This window comes from Candoia aspera, chromosome 3, assembly GCF_035149785.1.
Source record: "Candoia aspera isolate rCanAsp1 chromosome 3, rCanAsp1.hap2, whole genome shotgun sequence".
Lineage (NCBI taxonomy): Eukaryota > Metazoa > Chordata > Lepidosauria > Squamata > Boidae > Candoia > Candoia aspera.
The window spans coordinates 51,256,364-51,274,728 of record NC_086155.1 but is presented as its reverse complement, the minus strand read 5'-3'; the positions used below and the strand labels follow the sequence as shown (position 1 = coordinate 51,274,728).

Genomic DNA, 18,365 nt, shown 5'->3' with positions numbered 1-18,365 from the left:
ATAAATGTTCTTAAATCTTTACCCCACTTCAAAATATACTAAAGCATTTACATATCTCCATATTACATACAAGGCATTTTTCATACAGAAATCAAACAGCCCAACTGCCTCCCTTGGAAACTCAGACTTCTCAGCAAAAAACCTCCCACAGAACAGAGCCTCTTCTTTCCCACAACATTCCATCAGAAAAACACCATTTCTAATTTGCAACTCAGACTGTCACTTTAACCCCTTCAACACCAGAATGTAATCATCGCCTGGAATTTCAGCAAAGGCTTCAGTCTCACTGTCAGTAGAAACATCTCTATCTTTGTTAAAATCTTCAGCTTCTTCCACAATGTCTTCATCCAGATGACACATTTTAAAACTAATATTTTCCATAATGTCCCGAATATCTTGCAAAATAGCTTGACCGGAATCGGTAAAGATCTGTTTGAGCTCACAATGGAACTCTGAGAAAGTCTCCTTGAAATCCTCCATGTTTCAGGCAGTAGATTATGGCGCCCCGTAAATACTTGACTGGCGAACGTAGGAGTTAATGAGTTAAGGGAAGATCTCCGAAAGTTGTTCACACAAGAGAAAGTGTGCTAACAAGCAGCTCCCAGGGAAAGTGAACAGAAAGCTGAAGATTTGAAACAGCAGATTCAACATGTAGGAAAATGTTAAATCCTTCAAATTCAATACAAAAATAATATCAGGGAGGCAATTATTTATTCTCAGTCCTTCTTAGTATTTAAATGGGAAAACAAGCCAAACCTTAAAAAGATTTTTAAAAATTAATCCAGAAATAACAATAGGCACCAAGAGATTTTGCTTTGCCTTGCTGTAGAAAGCCTCTCTTGTGGTACCTAAAAGTAAAAAATTAAAAATTAGGTGGTTTAGAAATGGGGTGGCTGGTCTTGGTGTCCCTTTAAGGCTGCAGCATGGTTTGGAAATGGTGATGTCCCAGCCTCCTGGCGGCTCTTACCGGATTGACGTTAACACTGTTCGTGATCCTCCGGCTGCGAGGCACCGTTCTGGAGTACAAGAGGGATAGTTCCAAGCTTCTTCTCTTTTTCTGTCCATGAAAAAGCTCTAGGGCTTCAGGAAAAGCCTGCCTGTGCCCCCCCCCCCGCAAAGCCACGTTATCAGATCTGCCCACGGAGCTTGCAGCCACGGCTGTTCAGACCGCCATATTCCCACTGGAAGTCCTAAACCAGCATTTCTCAACCTTGGCAACTTTAAGATAGGTGGCCTTTAACTCTTTCAGACTAAACTTCCTTCCAGGATTATTATGAAGGCACTGGGGAGTGGCCATATATCCTGAGATTCTTAGAGGACAGATAGCATAAAACCAGTAATGAAAATGTATCCTCGCTGATGTTTATCATATGCACACTTCCTTGGAGTAAACCTCAGTCAAGTCAGGTTCAATTCCTTGCAACTTTAGGTACACGTCCATGTTATTTTTCTAGTCACAGTACAGGAGTGGTTTGCCACTGCCTTCTTCCATAATGCTTTCTTCAATTCCCCAGTTTAGCCTATAGCCCTGGGACAGAGGCATCTGCAGAATTTGATGAATTTGTCAAAATGACAAAGCGAATATTGTGTGGCTCCTTTCAGGTATGTGTGCAATGTCACAACGTATAAGGGGTGGATCTTGTATCACAATGGCACAATGTCTTTAGCCATCTGTCCTCCTGCTGATGTCTCTGCTCTGGGATTTCCTTGTAGTCTCCCATCCAAGGGCTAACCAGGCCTGACTCTGCTTAGTTCTTGAGCCCAAACAAGGCCAGCAGTTCTAAATCACAAGTCTTGGGGCAAGAGATTAGAATGCTTAGAATGATCTTGAAAATGGAGCTCTTCCACAGGGCATTTGGAGCCTAATGGTTATGAATCATTGGGAGATGCCATGTGCTTTTCTTTGGATTATGTTTATTGTGTATGTATTACAACTGGTTAAGAGATGGTAAAATCACCACCAAAGGTTTATGTAGGTCCTGTATGCTCCTGCCATTTGCTGCACTTCACCGTGTACTTATTGTCATCTGCAAAATCATCTAAAGTCAAAAGCAAATTCTAAATTTGATACTGTAATTCCGTACACACTGTTCAATACACTAGCACTGCTGAATTGAGGCCAGGGTGAGTTATCCTCTACAGCATCTTTCTGGCAACTTTCAGATGTGTGGACTTCAACTCCCAGAATTCCCTAGCCAGCCTTGCTCTACAGTGTCCAGGCTGCACACTTTATATTCAAGCTTCTAGATGGGTTTAGGATTAGGACCTTTTTATTAAATGCAGTTGTCAAAACTTCTCATCAAATGTTTATGCTCATGTACAGCCCACTTCAGCTTAAAACATAAACATTAACTTTTCGGAGGGCTGCAAAGGATGATAGCCATAACCTGCAACCTTAAATGAGGCTTTCTGTGTGGTTAGTGCAGTACTGTTATCTTTAGTTTCCGGTTAGGCATGAGTTTTTTTAACCATTCAATCTGCAATCTTATTATTCTGCCCCACACCCCAAAACCTTCTCCATTTAGACTCTTCTCTCCTTTACGCTCCAGACAAGACCACACTACCACCAACAGCCATTAGGAAAAAATCCCCAAAGCTGTTTTTTTGTCTTTACAAAAAAATTGATTATTTGTGTTTTTATTTATGATTATTGATATTTTTGTAAATCTCCCTGGTAGGATTTTTATCATGAAAGGCAAAATAAAAACCACTGTAGTAAATAAGAAATTATACCCAAGAAAGCTGTGACATGGTTAACATTTTTTGCACTATGTCACTGAACCCACTGCTGGCTTTCCAAGCTATTGACTGGTTAAACCATGATGTGCAGCCTTCCTCCAACTAACCATATATCTATATAGTATCTATATTGTAGTATGAAGATTGGAAGCACCTTGAAATGTTTTTCATCTTTCATTGAAAAAAGCCACTAATTTATTTTCTCCTCCCTGTCATTTTCAAGAGCTGAACTTTCACTGGAAGGCTAATTAGAATGGGGTACAATGGAGGGTGCCTGATATGGCTGAAAAATCAGAAGAAATCAGTGTCTTACGCCAGACCAGCACAGGTCGGGAAAGGAGAACAGCTGCACAAAGTAAAACCAAGTAATTGACTCATATTCACATTAGAGCATTGCAAAATCACCCGCAAGTTGTAAACAAGCAATTTAAAAAAAAAAATCTGTTTCCCCTGCAACCTAGCTTATTAAGCACATATTCTCTGTTTCTATCATTTCTTAGCAAGGTACTCTAAGTGAAGCCAGGAAAATAAGCAAATAGTCTAATCTGGGATTGCCAACCATCTTGAGCCAATGGGCACTTCTGGCATTTTGAAAACGTATTGTGGCTACTTAAAATAGTTGCCCATTGATACAATAACTACAGTATTATAATGGAAGCTGCCCATCATAAAACACATATTTATCAGAAGACCTGGTTTTGTCACCATGCTTGGAGTGGGGAGAGGAAGAGCCACTCTTGGGGTTGGTTGGTTTCCTAGTCCTGCTGCGACCGGTCTTGTCCCCTTTGGGTGGAATTAGACCTGCCGTTACTTGGATTTCATTATATTTTATATTTATATTGATTGATTGATATTATGAATTTATTGAATTTTAAATTGTTTTATTGTGAACCGCCCAGGGTCCCCCGAGTGGGGGAGATGGGCAGTGATAAAAATATGATAAATAAATAAATAAATAATATAACGATCTTTTTCAACATGCTTTTAAATACGCTTTTAAAGTTTGGATTATATTAATAGCCCATTTTTCTTGTCTCATATAATCATTTAAAATCGTTCTATTGTAATCCACTAGCAAATTTCAAATGAAACTGGCCATTTCCTCCTTGCTAATCCTTCTTGTATTAATCTTCTTTAACTGTAAACCATTGCCTCATAGGCAAACAGTAATGAATAACCAGATGAGTGATAAATAAATGCAGGAAGCCAATGTTAGCTAATACAGTAGGATTTAAAGGAAGAGATGGCAACTGTAGCACAAACAGGAAAGAAATGTGCTTGAATACAATGGAATGATTCCCAGTTTGTACAAAAAAGTAGAATCAATTCCCTAGTTTTGTAAAATATTGCACATTGCTAACAAAACTTTAGCATGTTTACATTTTATCATTAAAATGTAATTAGTTTCTCCCCTCTGTAAAACATAAAAGGATAAAAAATAATAATCAAAATTGAAGTAGAGGGCTACAGCAAATTATGTACAGTGGATATATAAAGTCTATACACCCGTTAAAACACCGTTTTTGAGATGTGAAAAAATCAGACCAAGATAAATCACTTCAGAATTTTTTTCCACCTTTAATATAACATACAAGCTGTACAATTCAATTGAAAAACAAACTGAAATCTTTTAGGGGGAAATAATAATTCTGATCTCAGAGTGCCAATATTTCTACAATGACAAAGCCAACACGACCCCAACATCACTGGAAACGCCACTGTCGTTCACCAATCAGGAACTATTCATAACCATACTTTGTGCAGATACAGAGAGTGCAAATGAAGCTGTGACAATGGAAACATACCTGTATGCATGACTACATACAAAATAATACTCCAGAACTCACATCTCAAAAAGCTATGTGGTGGCATAGGAGCTAAGTATCCTGGTAACTTACATCTTATCTCAGTAAATCTATACAGCAGATATCCACTTAATTAAGATTATTATCCCCATATGGCTGAGGACTCTACCTACAGCTACTTAAAGAATTCCTGAGTTTTAAGAGAGTTTAATTGTGCAGCAATTTTTTTCTGTTAAATCTGCACATAATAGACAGGTATTGGGAAGTTGCAGCAAATAGGCTTATAAACTGCCATGAAATTTAAGAAGCTGCCTACAGATGGGATGAATGCAGATGGAAAACCGAAGTGATTGTGCTAATATGTAACAGCAGCATACAAAGTTTGTTTTCTAAGACAGAAATCTGTAAAATTATACTCCAAATCAGAGACTTGATTCTGAGTAATACACTGTCCCGTGTGTCAGATATATGTTACTGACAAGGCTATGCTTAAATTTAATATTTGCACAGTCCCAGACAACCGAATCCCTGTGCCAGGAAATAACAGCCCCCAACAAGATTCACCTATAGTGTTAACATGCCTTCTAGCAAAGCATTTGACAATTGTTTTGGGAGACAACTTGAGTTGTCTGCAGAGTCTAATGCAGCAGAACCCTAATCCTAATCTAAAAGTTGAGATTCATACCTTGATAACCACCACTCACAAATAAGAAGAAATTCTTATTTCTATGCCCAGAAATAGATTTACCTGCTGTAACATATTTTAAGCTGGAGCTTACACATTGATCAATTTTTTCTAATGACTATTGCACATGTGGGTGGGGGTTGCTGAAATATGACTGCCAAGATGGAGGAATTATTTAAAATTGTAGCTGAGCTTCCAACAGTCTACTTACACAATGCACACACTCTAATCATAATTTCTTAACCCTCTCCTTGGAGGCAGGCTTGTCAAATGAGTAAATTACACCAGATACTTATTCATCTCATATCAGAATAAAGAAAAAAGATCTGGTTTCTGGGAAACAATAAATTCTCGGGCACAGCCATAAAATACTGCACATAGATTATGCCTACCCATGACATCAACAACTCCATATTATCAAGAGCTGATGCAGATGTTATTTTATTGTTCCCATATATCAAATGCTGGTAACTGAATGAAAACCTCAGTGAAATTCTTTTCCCCCCCTTATAGCTGCTTATCATGTCCAGCAAAAATTGTTATAAAGTGACAACCACCAGTAAAACACAAATAATTATTTCAACCTGATGATTACTCATACAGTAGTTCTCTTTATCTCCTTGATACATAAGCATTACTGATTACAGGTAGCCCTCAACTTACGACCATTTGTTTAGCAACCATTCGAAGTTACAAGAGTGCTGAAAAAAGTGACTTCCGACCAGTCCTCACACTTACGACCGTCACAACATCCCTGCAGTCACATGATCAAAATTCAGGCGCTTGGCAACCAGCATATATTTACAATGGTTACAGCATCCTGAGGTCATGTGATCGCCATTTGTGACCTTCCCATCCAGCTTCTGACAAGCAAAGTTAATGGGGGAAGCTGGATTCACTTAACGACCACATGATTCCACACATCTTTAAGTTCCTCAGGCTGAGAAACACTGACCCAGGGTTTCAAAGAGACATGTAACAGTGGTAATGGGGGATGGAGGTTTGTCAATTATCCTGATATATGCTGGGAGTCCAACTCTACCAAAAGCCAGAGATGCAACAAATTCTTGCCCTCCACTGATGGCAACTTTGTCAGAAAGTGGCAGAAAGAAGCAAAAAGAGAGAGGGCGTGAGCTTTCTTCACTTAAACAAAAGTGTGGGTTTTTTTTAAAATCTAAGAATTTAACAATAGAAAAGCATCAGTGCACACTCGTAAATTCAAACAAACAAACGAAGTCCTAAACATGCCTGCTCCAAATTTGAACCCAAGACTTACCAAAAAGCCAGGAGAGTTATTGAAATTAGGCATCAGCTAGTTCCTAGCAGGTTTGGGATGGGGCAAACTGGGCAGCAGGAGGTGGGGGCTGTAACTCTCAGTATATTCAGAGATCATTTCCTGCAAAGTGGGGGGGTGTCGTTCCCCTTCCTGCTCTGTTCTCCAGGTGGTAATCCACCTTCTGCTTAACTCCTGGTGCTTCTGAGCTGACATCAGCAGGCATGTTTGGTGGGTCTGTGCCATGACCCTCTTGCTCTTCCAAGCCCACTGCTTCCCACAGCCCACCAAAAGCCAAGCAGAGAGGCATCCCAGCCTAAAACAACTAGTTCTCCTGATCCGGACTGATCTGGCTACATTAAATCCCTGCAAAAAGCATTAAAATATGATAGAGCTATTTTCCCAGCAAAAGCCACTGCTACTGTCATGCTTAAGAAAAGCTGGCAGGTGAAGCTTGCCATTTGGTTAACCGCCGTCAGAGTCAATGGAAGAGCTCCAGCCACGTTTACCTGATGCTATTTCCTGGGATGATCTGCGTCTCTCTCCTGTCCTCCTGCTGTCCGCTGGATTGCTGCCATTCCCTGAGGCCATGTTGGTATGTGCTTTGGTAGGACCGAATTAACCTGAAAAAGGTTACGGGACAGACAAAACAGTCCTTAACTGTTCCAGTATTACTAACCCAACTCTTACTTTTGTCACTCAAAAGCCTGCCTTGCTTCCTTAGAAAAGTAATGGCCCTCCTCAATCCCCCCTCCCCCAAACCTTGATCCTTGACTTCTTCCAAAACAGCTCCTGAAAGATTCTTGACATGGGAGCTTCTTAGAGAAAACTGCAATGGTTTAAATTACTGAGATAGGGTTGGGCTTTCACAGACTGATAACGTATCTGTATAGAACTACGATTGAGATTGACAAATCAGTATCATAAATCAATATATCTATATCTGACAAAATTGAACAGCAGGAAGAGTGTCTGCTTAACAGAATCATGTATAAAATAATAAAACATGAGTATAATGATTTAGTCACATACCTGTGTATTAACATGTTATATAAAATATAAACATTTATGTTGTAAAATAATACTCCAAGTTGCCCTTCTAGGTTCTTGGTGCACTGCTACTAGACTCTTCTTTGCATATACATATTAAGAACTAGGTTCACACATGGTGCTACATCATGGTTTGCGTTTACTGAATAACCAACGGATGAGGTTCACATCATGTGCCAAGGGAAAACCAAACAAGCCACATTATGGCTTAGTGCAATGTGCAGATCCTGTCTAATTTTAAAGCGCATACCACGTGTCCTCCCAGCCATGGCAATACTGGAAGATATGGCACTGTACCTCCACAGGCCGGAGCAGGATGACAACTAGATGCTACAGAAATTAACTCTGATGTAAAGAGTTAATAATAAATTAATTAATAATAAAACCCACAAGGACTAAGCTCAGAGAGAGGCAATACTCACCAAAGACTAAAGACTGGAGTTAAAAACACAGAAAGAAAATGTTTTCTTTGCCATCATTGTTTTGTCTTGTGCTGCTTTTTGTGTTTTTGCATTGTTTTGTGTTCTTAAATGTTTAACAACTGTAAACTGCCCAGAGTAGCTGAGAGTTGGGCGCATATAAATTTAATAAATTATTATTATTATTAAATTAAACAGTGCAATTCTTGGCTGTTTTTTTTAATCACCTCTAGAGAATAGATGAGCCTTGGTTCCAGTTCTGCTACTGCAAAGTACTGCTTTCTGCCAATCCCAGGTAAATTTGGAGGCTTTTAAATCTGAGATGGCAAGAAGCCCACTCATTTTTAGCCTTTTTTCCAGCAACTCGGGCCTGCTTTTTAAAAGGAAAGGCCATTTTTCTCTTAGCAGAAAGGAAACTTTGGGCGTGATTTGCTCATATGCCTGAACCCACACAGATCTAGTCAGGCTGATGTGCCACTGAAGGAATGCATATATGATTGACTAAGTGGAGAGTCTGGTGTCTGGTCTGAAGGGCAAGCTGGCAGGCTGCTAAACTGCGGCAGCCTAGTCACTCCCCACCGCATCTAAGAGTGGCCTGCTGGGTTCACAGAATGCTGCCTGTTGAAAGAGGAGGGGAAGAAAATGGCATATTCTAGAGAAGGGTATGGCTGGCTCACAATTCAGTAGGAATACAACGCAATGCTATGCTGGATGCCCTGCTTATTTATTTCAGATTAATGCAGCCCAACAATTCCAGTCTCCCTTACAATCCCATAAATTTGCACTGACAAAGGAAACCCCACTTTACAATCTAAAGAGGCTCAAGGCCCAATTTCTGACTGTTTCAGTTGAACACTGATTGTGGTTAAACGTCTTGAGAGTCCCTTCCCTTGTTGATGTAGCCTCTGGTACAGGCTTATCAGCTTCCGTATCTTCCTAGGCCCACTTCTATTTTCACTATTGTTTGTCATAGGCAATGGTTTTCAAGAACCACCTTAGGCAGAATTTTGATAAAGAAGGGGTTTCATGACAGAAGGAAGTTGTTGCTGTTTGCATGTAACTAATGTAGGAGTTGGAAAGGCAGAGGAGGCAAAGGTCTGTTTTACAGTTAGCACGAAGGACCTGCACGACTTGGACAAACTGATAAGCAGCCTTGCTTATTCCTGGCTTTGCTTTTTGATGCATCCATTTACTTGGGACTGTTTCTAGTTCCTCTTTCATTTCTCCTGTAGAAGAAAACCACCAGCAGTGTGCTGGATTAACCCTTTCCTAGTTGGAAGGAAAGAGAAGATGACCAGCAGCAAGGTGGATGGACTCAGTTATAGTGGCAATGAGTGCACCATTGGGAGACTTGAAAGAACAGGTTAGGGATAAATCTTCATGAAGAAAATCTACCTATGCGGTCACTGACAGTCAAAAATGACTTTATGGCACATCACTCAATCAGTTGATGGAGGCCCTGAACTTGCTTGTATTTACATTTGTAATGTACATAATGAAGAAAACAATTTTTAACCTTAAAAAAAAAAAATAGAAACCAAACCAAAAGAAAAAAAAATTAGAAAAAAATACAACCCCAGACAAACTAAGAGGGAAAAAAGGGGGGGAAATTCCTTATATATACTTATCAATAGTCATTGGACTACTAATAAATACACTATCATATAATCTATACAAAATATTAATGTAAAATATCACAAAATATCTCTGCCATAGTAATACATATTACAGCATCCTTTAGTTAGTAGAAAATATTGCCTTTTCCAAACCAGACAGATCACGTATTTCCAACAATCATTGTTTAACATCTTGAATAATATCACTTTTCCAATTTCTCAATATGATTCTTTTAGCCTCCCACTCCTGCCCACTTGATACAACCATAATTCCTGATAAACAGTCAGATTCCAAAGCTTTGGTATATAGTTCAACCTCACATTAACATCCTTAACATTCAGAGATTTTCCCATATATCTGCTTATAAACATTAATACATTATTCCAAAAAGATATCAATTTACCACATGGCCATATCATATGGATCAATGAACCCTCAAACCTTTTAATACTGTACCTCCAATATAGAAAATCTGATGTCCATCCTTTCAAATACATTCTTTGGAGAGTCTAATACACTCCAAATACATTTTTTTAATGACTCAACTTTCAGTTTCAGATCTGTACATAGCATTTTAACACTTTTAAGGACATGAATCTCTTGATGGAATAATCTGATATTTTGGGGCATAGAAGATTTTAACGTGTCCTGTTTGGATTGTCATAGTACAATGTTAAGTCTCCCCAAGGATACTTTTCCAGAAAAGGGCAGGTAGATGTCAAGGCTCTCTGTGCTGTATAATCACTTACATAGCCTTGTGGTTACTTTCTTAAGAGTTCACCTACTGTCATCTGGTTGTTGGGGTGGTGGGTCTAGCCTTTGGATGAGATCCAGTGAGTCTCCCCATTCTTGCCTTCTCCATAGGCACTTGAGTATGGTAAATATCAACTCCTCCATAGGAGCAGAGAAAATCCGATGATTCATTTCCTTCTGGCATGCCTTATTGTTAAGAGTGTGTGTGTCTCAAGCTCTGGGATAATGTGTCCCTCTAAAATGATAAAACATACATGAATGTGTAGGAGCTCCCCTCCCCCATGAATAAAATTGTTTGGCATGAAATATACTATATACAGTTAATAATTAAATTTATATATCCAATAAATGTAAAATCTATATATCAAAATAGTGATAGAACTGTACAAATTTATAAAGGTAAATAAAGGAAAACACTGAATCTCACTAACATGTCCATGTCTGCAGACATTCCAAAGACCGCAGACATACTATAATACCAACACATTCGCAGAGATGTTAGAGCCACATATTTAGTTTTGAGATAAGTGGTGGATTGCCAATATGTGGCAATAATTTGCCACGTGATCAGTAGATGTCAGTTATTACACTATGCAGAAATGAGACTTTGGTCCATTTCAATGGGGTCAACCCACTCCCATCCATGAATACGTTAGGTTTTAATAAAAACAAATCACAAAAGCTGTACCAACTTTTTGGATAGGACAGAATTCAATGCCTAAATGTAAACATTTTCTAAGCTAAATAAATATGAGTGTATACAAATATTCCTTTCAGATTTACATGCTATAATTTACAGATCTCAATACAGCTGGCAATACACAGAAGCCTTGCACCTCTACTGAGAAAAGGAAGCAGGTCGAAAACTGATTTGTAAGCTTAGTAACACTCACAATCCAAACCTGAATACTATGCCTGAAGCAAAACTTTAAGACATTGCAGCCCCACCCCTCTTTAAGTTGCTTGGGACTCTGGTCATGATCTAGTTTGAGAATAACTAATCCTTGCAATGGGATCTTAAATTCTAAGTAAATAAGGGTCTGGTCTTAAGCTAGAACATTTTCTTCCCCTCGCTTGAATAAATTTCTGAGTCCTTGAAATGTGCTTTATAATAATGTGCTCATAATAATCCATATTTTTGTTTAGAATTATTCACAGATGGATTATAAAGGGGGCAAGGATCTATCATCTTCTATGATGGCACTCAGTAATAAATTACTGGTAGTAATGAAATAATCTGCTGAGTCTATTTTGTCCTTATATACTGTAATCCAATTCTTTTGCATACATGAACACACTAGAATTAACCCACCTAGTGAAGTTAATTGTCTAGCATTGAATTTTAGGCATAGGAAGGTTCTGTTGTTGACAAAAACTGCAGCTCTGAAATAAATCTATCAACTTCCACCATCCTGGTTAACAGCATAACTAGCTAGAATTAACAGATTTTTAATAAAATTGGTCTCTAATTCCCCCAAAAGGAGGCAAATCAAATGTAAAATGTGTAATAGCAGTCAATTTGTGGAGGTTATTGCCTGGGATTTCTATCTGCCCGTCCCATCTTTTACAATTCATTTTATTTTTTCTTCTCAGGAATGACAAGTGTAAAAACAAATACAGAGATATAATTAACCTTGTTTTGCTTATTTTGTACTAATTATGTACACATTTATATTATATAGAGCCAGTTTGGTCTAGTGGTTAAGGCAAAGGGCTAGAAACCAGGAGACTGAGTTCTAGTCCCGTTTTAGGCATGAAAGCCGTCTGGGTGACCTTGGGCCAGTCACTCTCTCTCAGCCCAACTCACCTCACAGGGTTGTTGTTGTGGGGAAAATAGGAGGAGAAAGGAGTATTAGGTATGTTTGCCGCCTTGAGTTATTAAAAAAAAATAAAGATGGGATAGAAAATAAAATATATACATTACAATTTACAATTACAATATAAATTAAATATTTTATTTATCAAAATTTTAACACCGCCCATATATATATTACTGCTATTCCAACTTCATTCTTTAGTTCGATGGAAAGACGTCATTGCATGTCGACAACTAATTTTGTGCAATGATACAATTGTACAAAATCACTATGGAGACTACGATGAACTCTCCATTCATCACCAAAATGAAAAACTAAACCCATTAATAATGGCAAATGATAAATTACCACTGCATCAAGTTATGTCAGTTAGACCAATGTTGCCAAGAAATCTCACAGAATCTAAATCTTTAAGTCTCCTGAAAGTTTTTAGTCACAAATCCAATAATATTGGGTTGCCGTAGGAAGACAATTCGTATGGCATGATTATGCCCATTTTTCCTCTACTGACTGTTTATTTGGTAATTCATTTACAGATGTATAATTCACTTGGTTCCTTTTTCTCTTTATTTGCACAGAGTCCCTATTGGAGGGAAAAGTGTCAATCCTGGATAATATTCCTTGTTGACTCAAAGTAATGGCAAGTGAATGTGTGTTGTAATTTTGCTCAGAGCACCTGCCCATTCAACAAAATTCTATCTGATGGAAACCTTGCTATTCTGCCTCTTGGTCTTATATAGAGATCATTTCCCACACTCTGGATGTTGTTGGGTTTTTTCCCCTCTAACCCTTGTGGCTTTTCAAGACTGAATTAATGCTAGAACTTGAATGCAGGGTTATGCTGGAGAAGTACTAACCAAAACTTTAATTTGTGCCTAGTCAACCATCCAAATGGCAAACTAAATGAACACAATATTTGAAATTATTGCTAATGAACTGCTTTTAAAAAAAATCTTCAAGATATTTAAGAAAAAATAGTACAATCAGTATATGCTTTGATACTGCATGGGCACAGGTATAACCCTGATGTATTTATTCAGAAGGTGAATATTTTAATACTTTATATGACATAAGCACATCTTCTGTTCCAGCATTCTGATTCACACAGTGACCAATAAGATAAATTTGGGAAACTCGCAAGCTGGACTGGAAGGCTATACCTTCCACTACTGGCTCCCAGCAAACAGCATTTAGGGCATGGTGCTGATGACTGGGGGAAAAAACAGGTTTTCAAAGAAAGGGTACTCTGAATCTCCAGGAGGATGTTACTCCAGAGGGGGGGCACTGTGACAGAGAAGGCATGCTTACAAGATCTCATCAGATGACATTGCTTAATGGTTGGGACATGAATCTGCTCTGTCAGATCTTGAGGGATAGGCAGAAATGATGGGAGAAAGTTGGTCCCTCAGATAGCCAGGCCCTATGCCTTGATAAGCAGCCATCAAAAGTAGTAGTCACCGATAACCTAATCCCCTATGAACCTGCCCAGTTCTCTTTTAAAACCATCCAAATTGGCTGTTGTTACCATCCTCTTTGCCAACTTTTCTTGCCAGACATGCTCAGACATACCCAATCCACAGTAGCTCATTCTGGACATGGAATCTATCCTTGCATGAGAGGCAAATAAGATTTTCCTCCAACCTCTAATTAAAGTTATAAATTGCAGGAGAAAGGATTCTCTAGGCAACAAGAGGTAACATTGGTTCCAAGGGTTGTCTATTCTCTAGAAGAACAGGAAAAAAAGTTAGCTAAGATCTGCATTAAGTTTAATATTGGTTTTCTGTTTTCAGATCTGTTCTTTTCTCTGGAAATGGAGGAAAGATCTGTGTTAGTCTATGCAACAAAGTAAACATGGAGTCTGGTAGCACTTTCAAGACTAACCAACCTTATTAGGGCATAACAAAAATGATTTGGAAGAAGTGCTTTAGAGTTCATGGGAGCACCACTCCTCTCTCCTATTCACAAGGCAGCATAAATTTCTTCAAGATTCCCCTCAAAGAAATGCAACTCTAAAAGAAGCATCACCTTCTTCAGGCTTGTGTGGAAGTTTGAAAAAAGTTGGGCAGCTTTAATGAACAGGAGCGAGATGCTGCATTTGAGCAAAATTCAAAACATTTCTGTATTTTCAAGGTGTGCAGAGGCCTTCTGTATTTTGATTCTCTACACATGGTTGAACCACTGGTGGTTCCCTTTTTCTTTCTGCTCTTATGTGCCATGTCCCACATCTTATTTTTGTTCTGCTTGTTTTAATATCTTCCCTATGTAATGTTTCCTGTTTCCTTAAAAGACTCCATGCCCTCTCTTGGAGCCTGTAATGCTCAAAACTGTTTCCCATAAAAACTAAGAGGTGCTTATTACAGTACCTCACTCTCTTCCTTCCTTCAATTCCCGGCTATCCCTGCTATAGTTCCCATGTTCCACTGTAATGCAGCCTAAGGACATGCTGCTTTCAACCACTGCCTCTTGCTTCACTGGTTTCTCTTGCAGTCATTTTCCTCTCCTTCCTCTATTATTTTCTTGGTGTAGTTTTAGATGGGACAGCAATCTTCCTTCTTGCATGCTAGAGAACCACATTCAACAATAACCACAGCAGCCAAGCACAGATGCAATGGTACATCACTGAGTCTATGGAGACAACCAGCATATTAATATAACAACAAAAAATCACTGAAGCACCCCTGTAGTTCCTTCAGGCAGCCAATTTTAAATGTTTACCACATGCCATCACCAACCCTGTGAACACTCTTCAGCTATTTAAAGTTCTTCGTAGCTACTGGGAGTGATAACCTCAGTGGTACCCAATGTAGGAATCCTCTTGCTTCCTTAGAGTGTGTAATTCATTGGGCCTGCCCCACACAAAAGAATTTAGACTCTCCCCTTCCATGTTATCTTGCTCTACTGCACTCCTCTCACCTTTTAGCACAGTAAATCATTTACCACACATCCTAGTATTGGTTTGCCTGTAGCAGGGCTATAGAGAACATAAGCCAACTGAACAATCAGCCAGATTCTCAAGCGGGTCTACTTGAATTTTATTTCATTGAACATAGTAACATAATAGCTATTTTATTAAACAAACAATTCCAGTTGTTACCAGCCCAAATGCCACCACATACTTGGCAAATGTGTCTCCAAACAAGTTAATAAGTTTGTTCAACCATGGTTGATTAAATAAGCAACAGCTGAGTTTATATATCACATTCTTTTTACCATGTGGTTTGATTTTGGCTTAGCATGTTTTGTGAACCCAGCCAGAATTTCTCAAGTTCTAAAGATGTATAGGAGCTAAAGAGTCTATTAAACAGACACACCATCTTTTGACAATAATTAATTCAATTGCCATCTAAATTAGTGTGGGAGTCAATTCTATTTATGCTTATTTTCTTCCACAGTAAGTAGGAACACCTTATGACACTGGTTGGACTCAGAAGCCAAGCAAGGCTGGACCTGGTTCATACTTTGATGGGAGACCACCAAGGAGTACCAGGTCAGAAAATTGGCTTGGGAAGCCAAAAAAAAAAAACCCCCCACACACCCTCAGAAGGTACTAAGGGCAAACCACTTCCCTACTGCTGGCAATAAAACTAAACTGATACGAAACACCAGGAATCAGTTCAACTGGATGAAGACTACACCTCTGACAACAAAACAATGTTAATTTAAAACTGCATGGAGAATTTATACTGCTTCATTCTTGTCACCTCACAACTATTTATTGCTTTTGTATATCATTGCTTATTTAGGAGGGGAAACAACTATGAAATGAATGCCTTGCTTCTTTCTGCTTTATTCTGCCTTCCTCTTCCTCAGCTCCCCCCAAATTAAATTTGCAACTGAAAGTGAAAATACTTGTGACTGTTAGATTGAAGCAGTTTCCCATAATGACAGAAGTGAAAGTCAAACGTCTCTGGGGGTATCCAAATTTGAGTAGAAGCCACCGAAAGGCAGTCCTATGATATGCACTTTTCTCTGGATAACATTGTATTCATATTTGCATAGGAGAAGCAATAAATATGATTAATCATTAGTAAAGGAGGTTCAGAAAAGCCTCATTTACTGATCATCTCTATGCCAAATCAGTGCCTTATAATTATAATATTAACAGTCATAGTCAGAATTAATAATGGTTTAATATTTAAAGAAAACAAAATTATAAAAATTGTCCATTTTTTTAAAAAAATCCACCTTGTACTACCACTCTTAAAACTAGATGTATATATTGCTGTAAGTTACCTTAATAACTTCCAGATACATGGACTTCAACTCCCAGAATTCCCCAACCAGCATGTCTATTGCTGACAATTCTGGGAGTTGAAGTGCACATATTTGGAAGTTGCCAAGTTTGGGAAACACTGGTTTGACAAAGCATATTATGTGAATCCAAACAGTAAACCATAATTAAACTACCCACTACTGAACTCCATACAAATGCCTGAATTTGCAAAACACAATGAATCTTAAGTTAACTGCATTGGCTAGGTTCATGCAACCCAATGACCCCGCAACTAATACATTTTAGCCTCCTGTTGTGCAAACCTTGATATTCTTTAGTTCAGATGAAGCAAATACTAACACTAGCAACTTAACACTTAATACTTGTGTTAACCTCTCTTGCTGTGGTCAGCTCATGCTAAAATTTTTACTTAGGGATACCATTTGTAGTATGTTACCAGAGCAAGCCTTATACTTCCCAGTGCTAGTTCTGTTTTAAATTAGGTTTTGTTACTTCAAGAAAAGCCAGTAATACTTTGTGAAACCCTACATTATAAGGCACCAGAAGAAAGTACCGCTCAAGTCAAAACAATACAAATGAACATTATTTATAATGCACCTCAAAAACTTGCCACGGTTACAATACCATCGCTAAAAGAAAAAGTGACTGTAAGTACCTGAGGAAAAGGTAGGCCACCTTCTATCATGGCCCAGGTCATACTCACTGCTTATTAATCCGGAGTAACTGTCACTCCGTGGTCCCCAACGTACAGTATCTATTTCTAAACGATGAGAGCCAGATTTTATCCCCAACGACGCACCGCAACGCACGGAGGATGGAGGTGGATTCTTGCGTTCTGGATTTCGGAAATCTCGCGTCTGGAAAGGCAAGGCTCGTCCTTCTCCCCGGGCCTTACTGCTGAACTGATGACCCTCCTGCTCCTCGGAGCACCACGAGGCCTGTGGCGCACTTTTGCTCAGCTGAGCAGGAGGCGCTTCGGAGCGTAAACGACGCTAGCAGTCTTGCATCCCCGTTCCGCATCCAGCCAGAGGCCCGAGTACGCACCGTAACGCAGCCATGAGAACCAACGGCGCCCCGTCCCCAAAGAAACTTAAAATATTTCTTCCTACTTCCCTGGGCCGGGAAGAGCCAGAAGATCGTGGCTGCTGTACGGTTCGCGCATCCCCACGACCCGCCATCGGCTGGGCTCCCCGCCTCACCCGGCCATGGCACTTACCCCGCTTCTAGGGATCGGCTACGACGGCCGCGCCCTTTCCACCCAGCCAGCTTTTCCAGAAGCTGTTCGGTGAACTTGGCCTCGCCCAGCTATTGCACCACTTTCGTTCCCTGCCGCCGCGCTCCTGCGCTGCCAGTGCCAGGCAGGCAAAAGCCAAAGACGACCGGCACTCAGAAAGGAAGGATGAAGTCAATCCTGGAAAACCATAGATGCAAACCAGGTGAAAGCCATAAGGCTTGTTGCAGCGCCCTCTAGAGGTCGTGTTCTTCGTAGCCGCTGTATGTGGTGCAGGAAAGCGAGCGGTGGGGTGGGTTGATCACTTCCTTTCCCCCTCTGCAAATGGTGATCCACGGCCTGCGTTCGTTTTCTTGTCACGTATCACGCAGCTGGTCCATGAAGTCACGAAGAGTCCTTGCGGGAGAACGTTATGTAAAGCGCAGAAAAAGAGTGAGAGCTGGTCAGCAAAGGAAATTAAAGGCAAGGTATAAAAAACCCCAAAGGAAAGCTCACTAAATCTCGTTTACACTAACACCATTCATCCTATGTTTCCATATTTTTGGGTGGGGGGGTCTTCGAGTCAGTGTTGACTCCTGTACTAGTCCCTGCACTTTTCTTGGCAAGTTTTTTTAGAAGTAGTTTGCCATTTCCTCCTCAGGGCTGAGAGAGAATGACTGGCCCCGGGTCAGCCAATTGGCTTCCTGCCTAGAACTGAGGATTTCCCTGCTTCTAGCCTGGTGCCTTAACCACTACACCAAGC

The 18,365-nt window shown here is 39.6% G+C and overlaps 1 protein-coding gene across 5 annotated transcripts in view; it reads right to left on the bottom strand.

The window, feature by feature from the left end:
* Positions 1-17,739, bottom strand: part of BAK1 (BCL2 antagonist/killer 1) — a 30,858-nt gene extending 13,119 nt beyond the window's left edge. The window contains exons 1-2 of one of the 5 annotated variants that reach the window (XM_063297639.1): positions 17,609-17,739; positions 7,012-7,125 (exon numbers count right to left, since the gene is read on the bottom strand). In XM_063297639.1, the coding sequence (XP_063153709.1) occupies positions 7,012-7,093 (82 nt within the window). In that variant the 5' untranslated portion in view covers positions 7,094-7,125; positions 17,609-17,739. Of the gene's footprint in view, positions 1-7,011; positions 7,126-10,373; positions 10,411-17,095; positions 17,314-17,608 lie in introns of those variants that run through there. The other 4 variants (XM_063297637.1, XM_063297636.1, XM_063297638.1 and 1 more) reach the window with 4 other exon arrangements.
* Between the last annotated feature and the right edge of the window lie 626 nt (positions 17,740-18,365).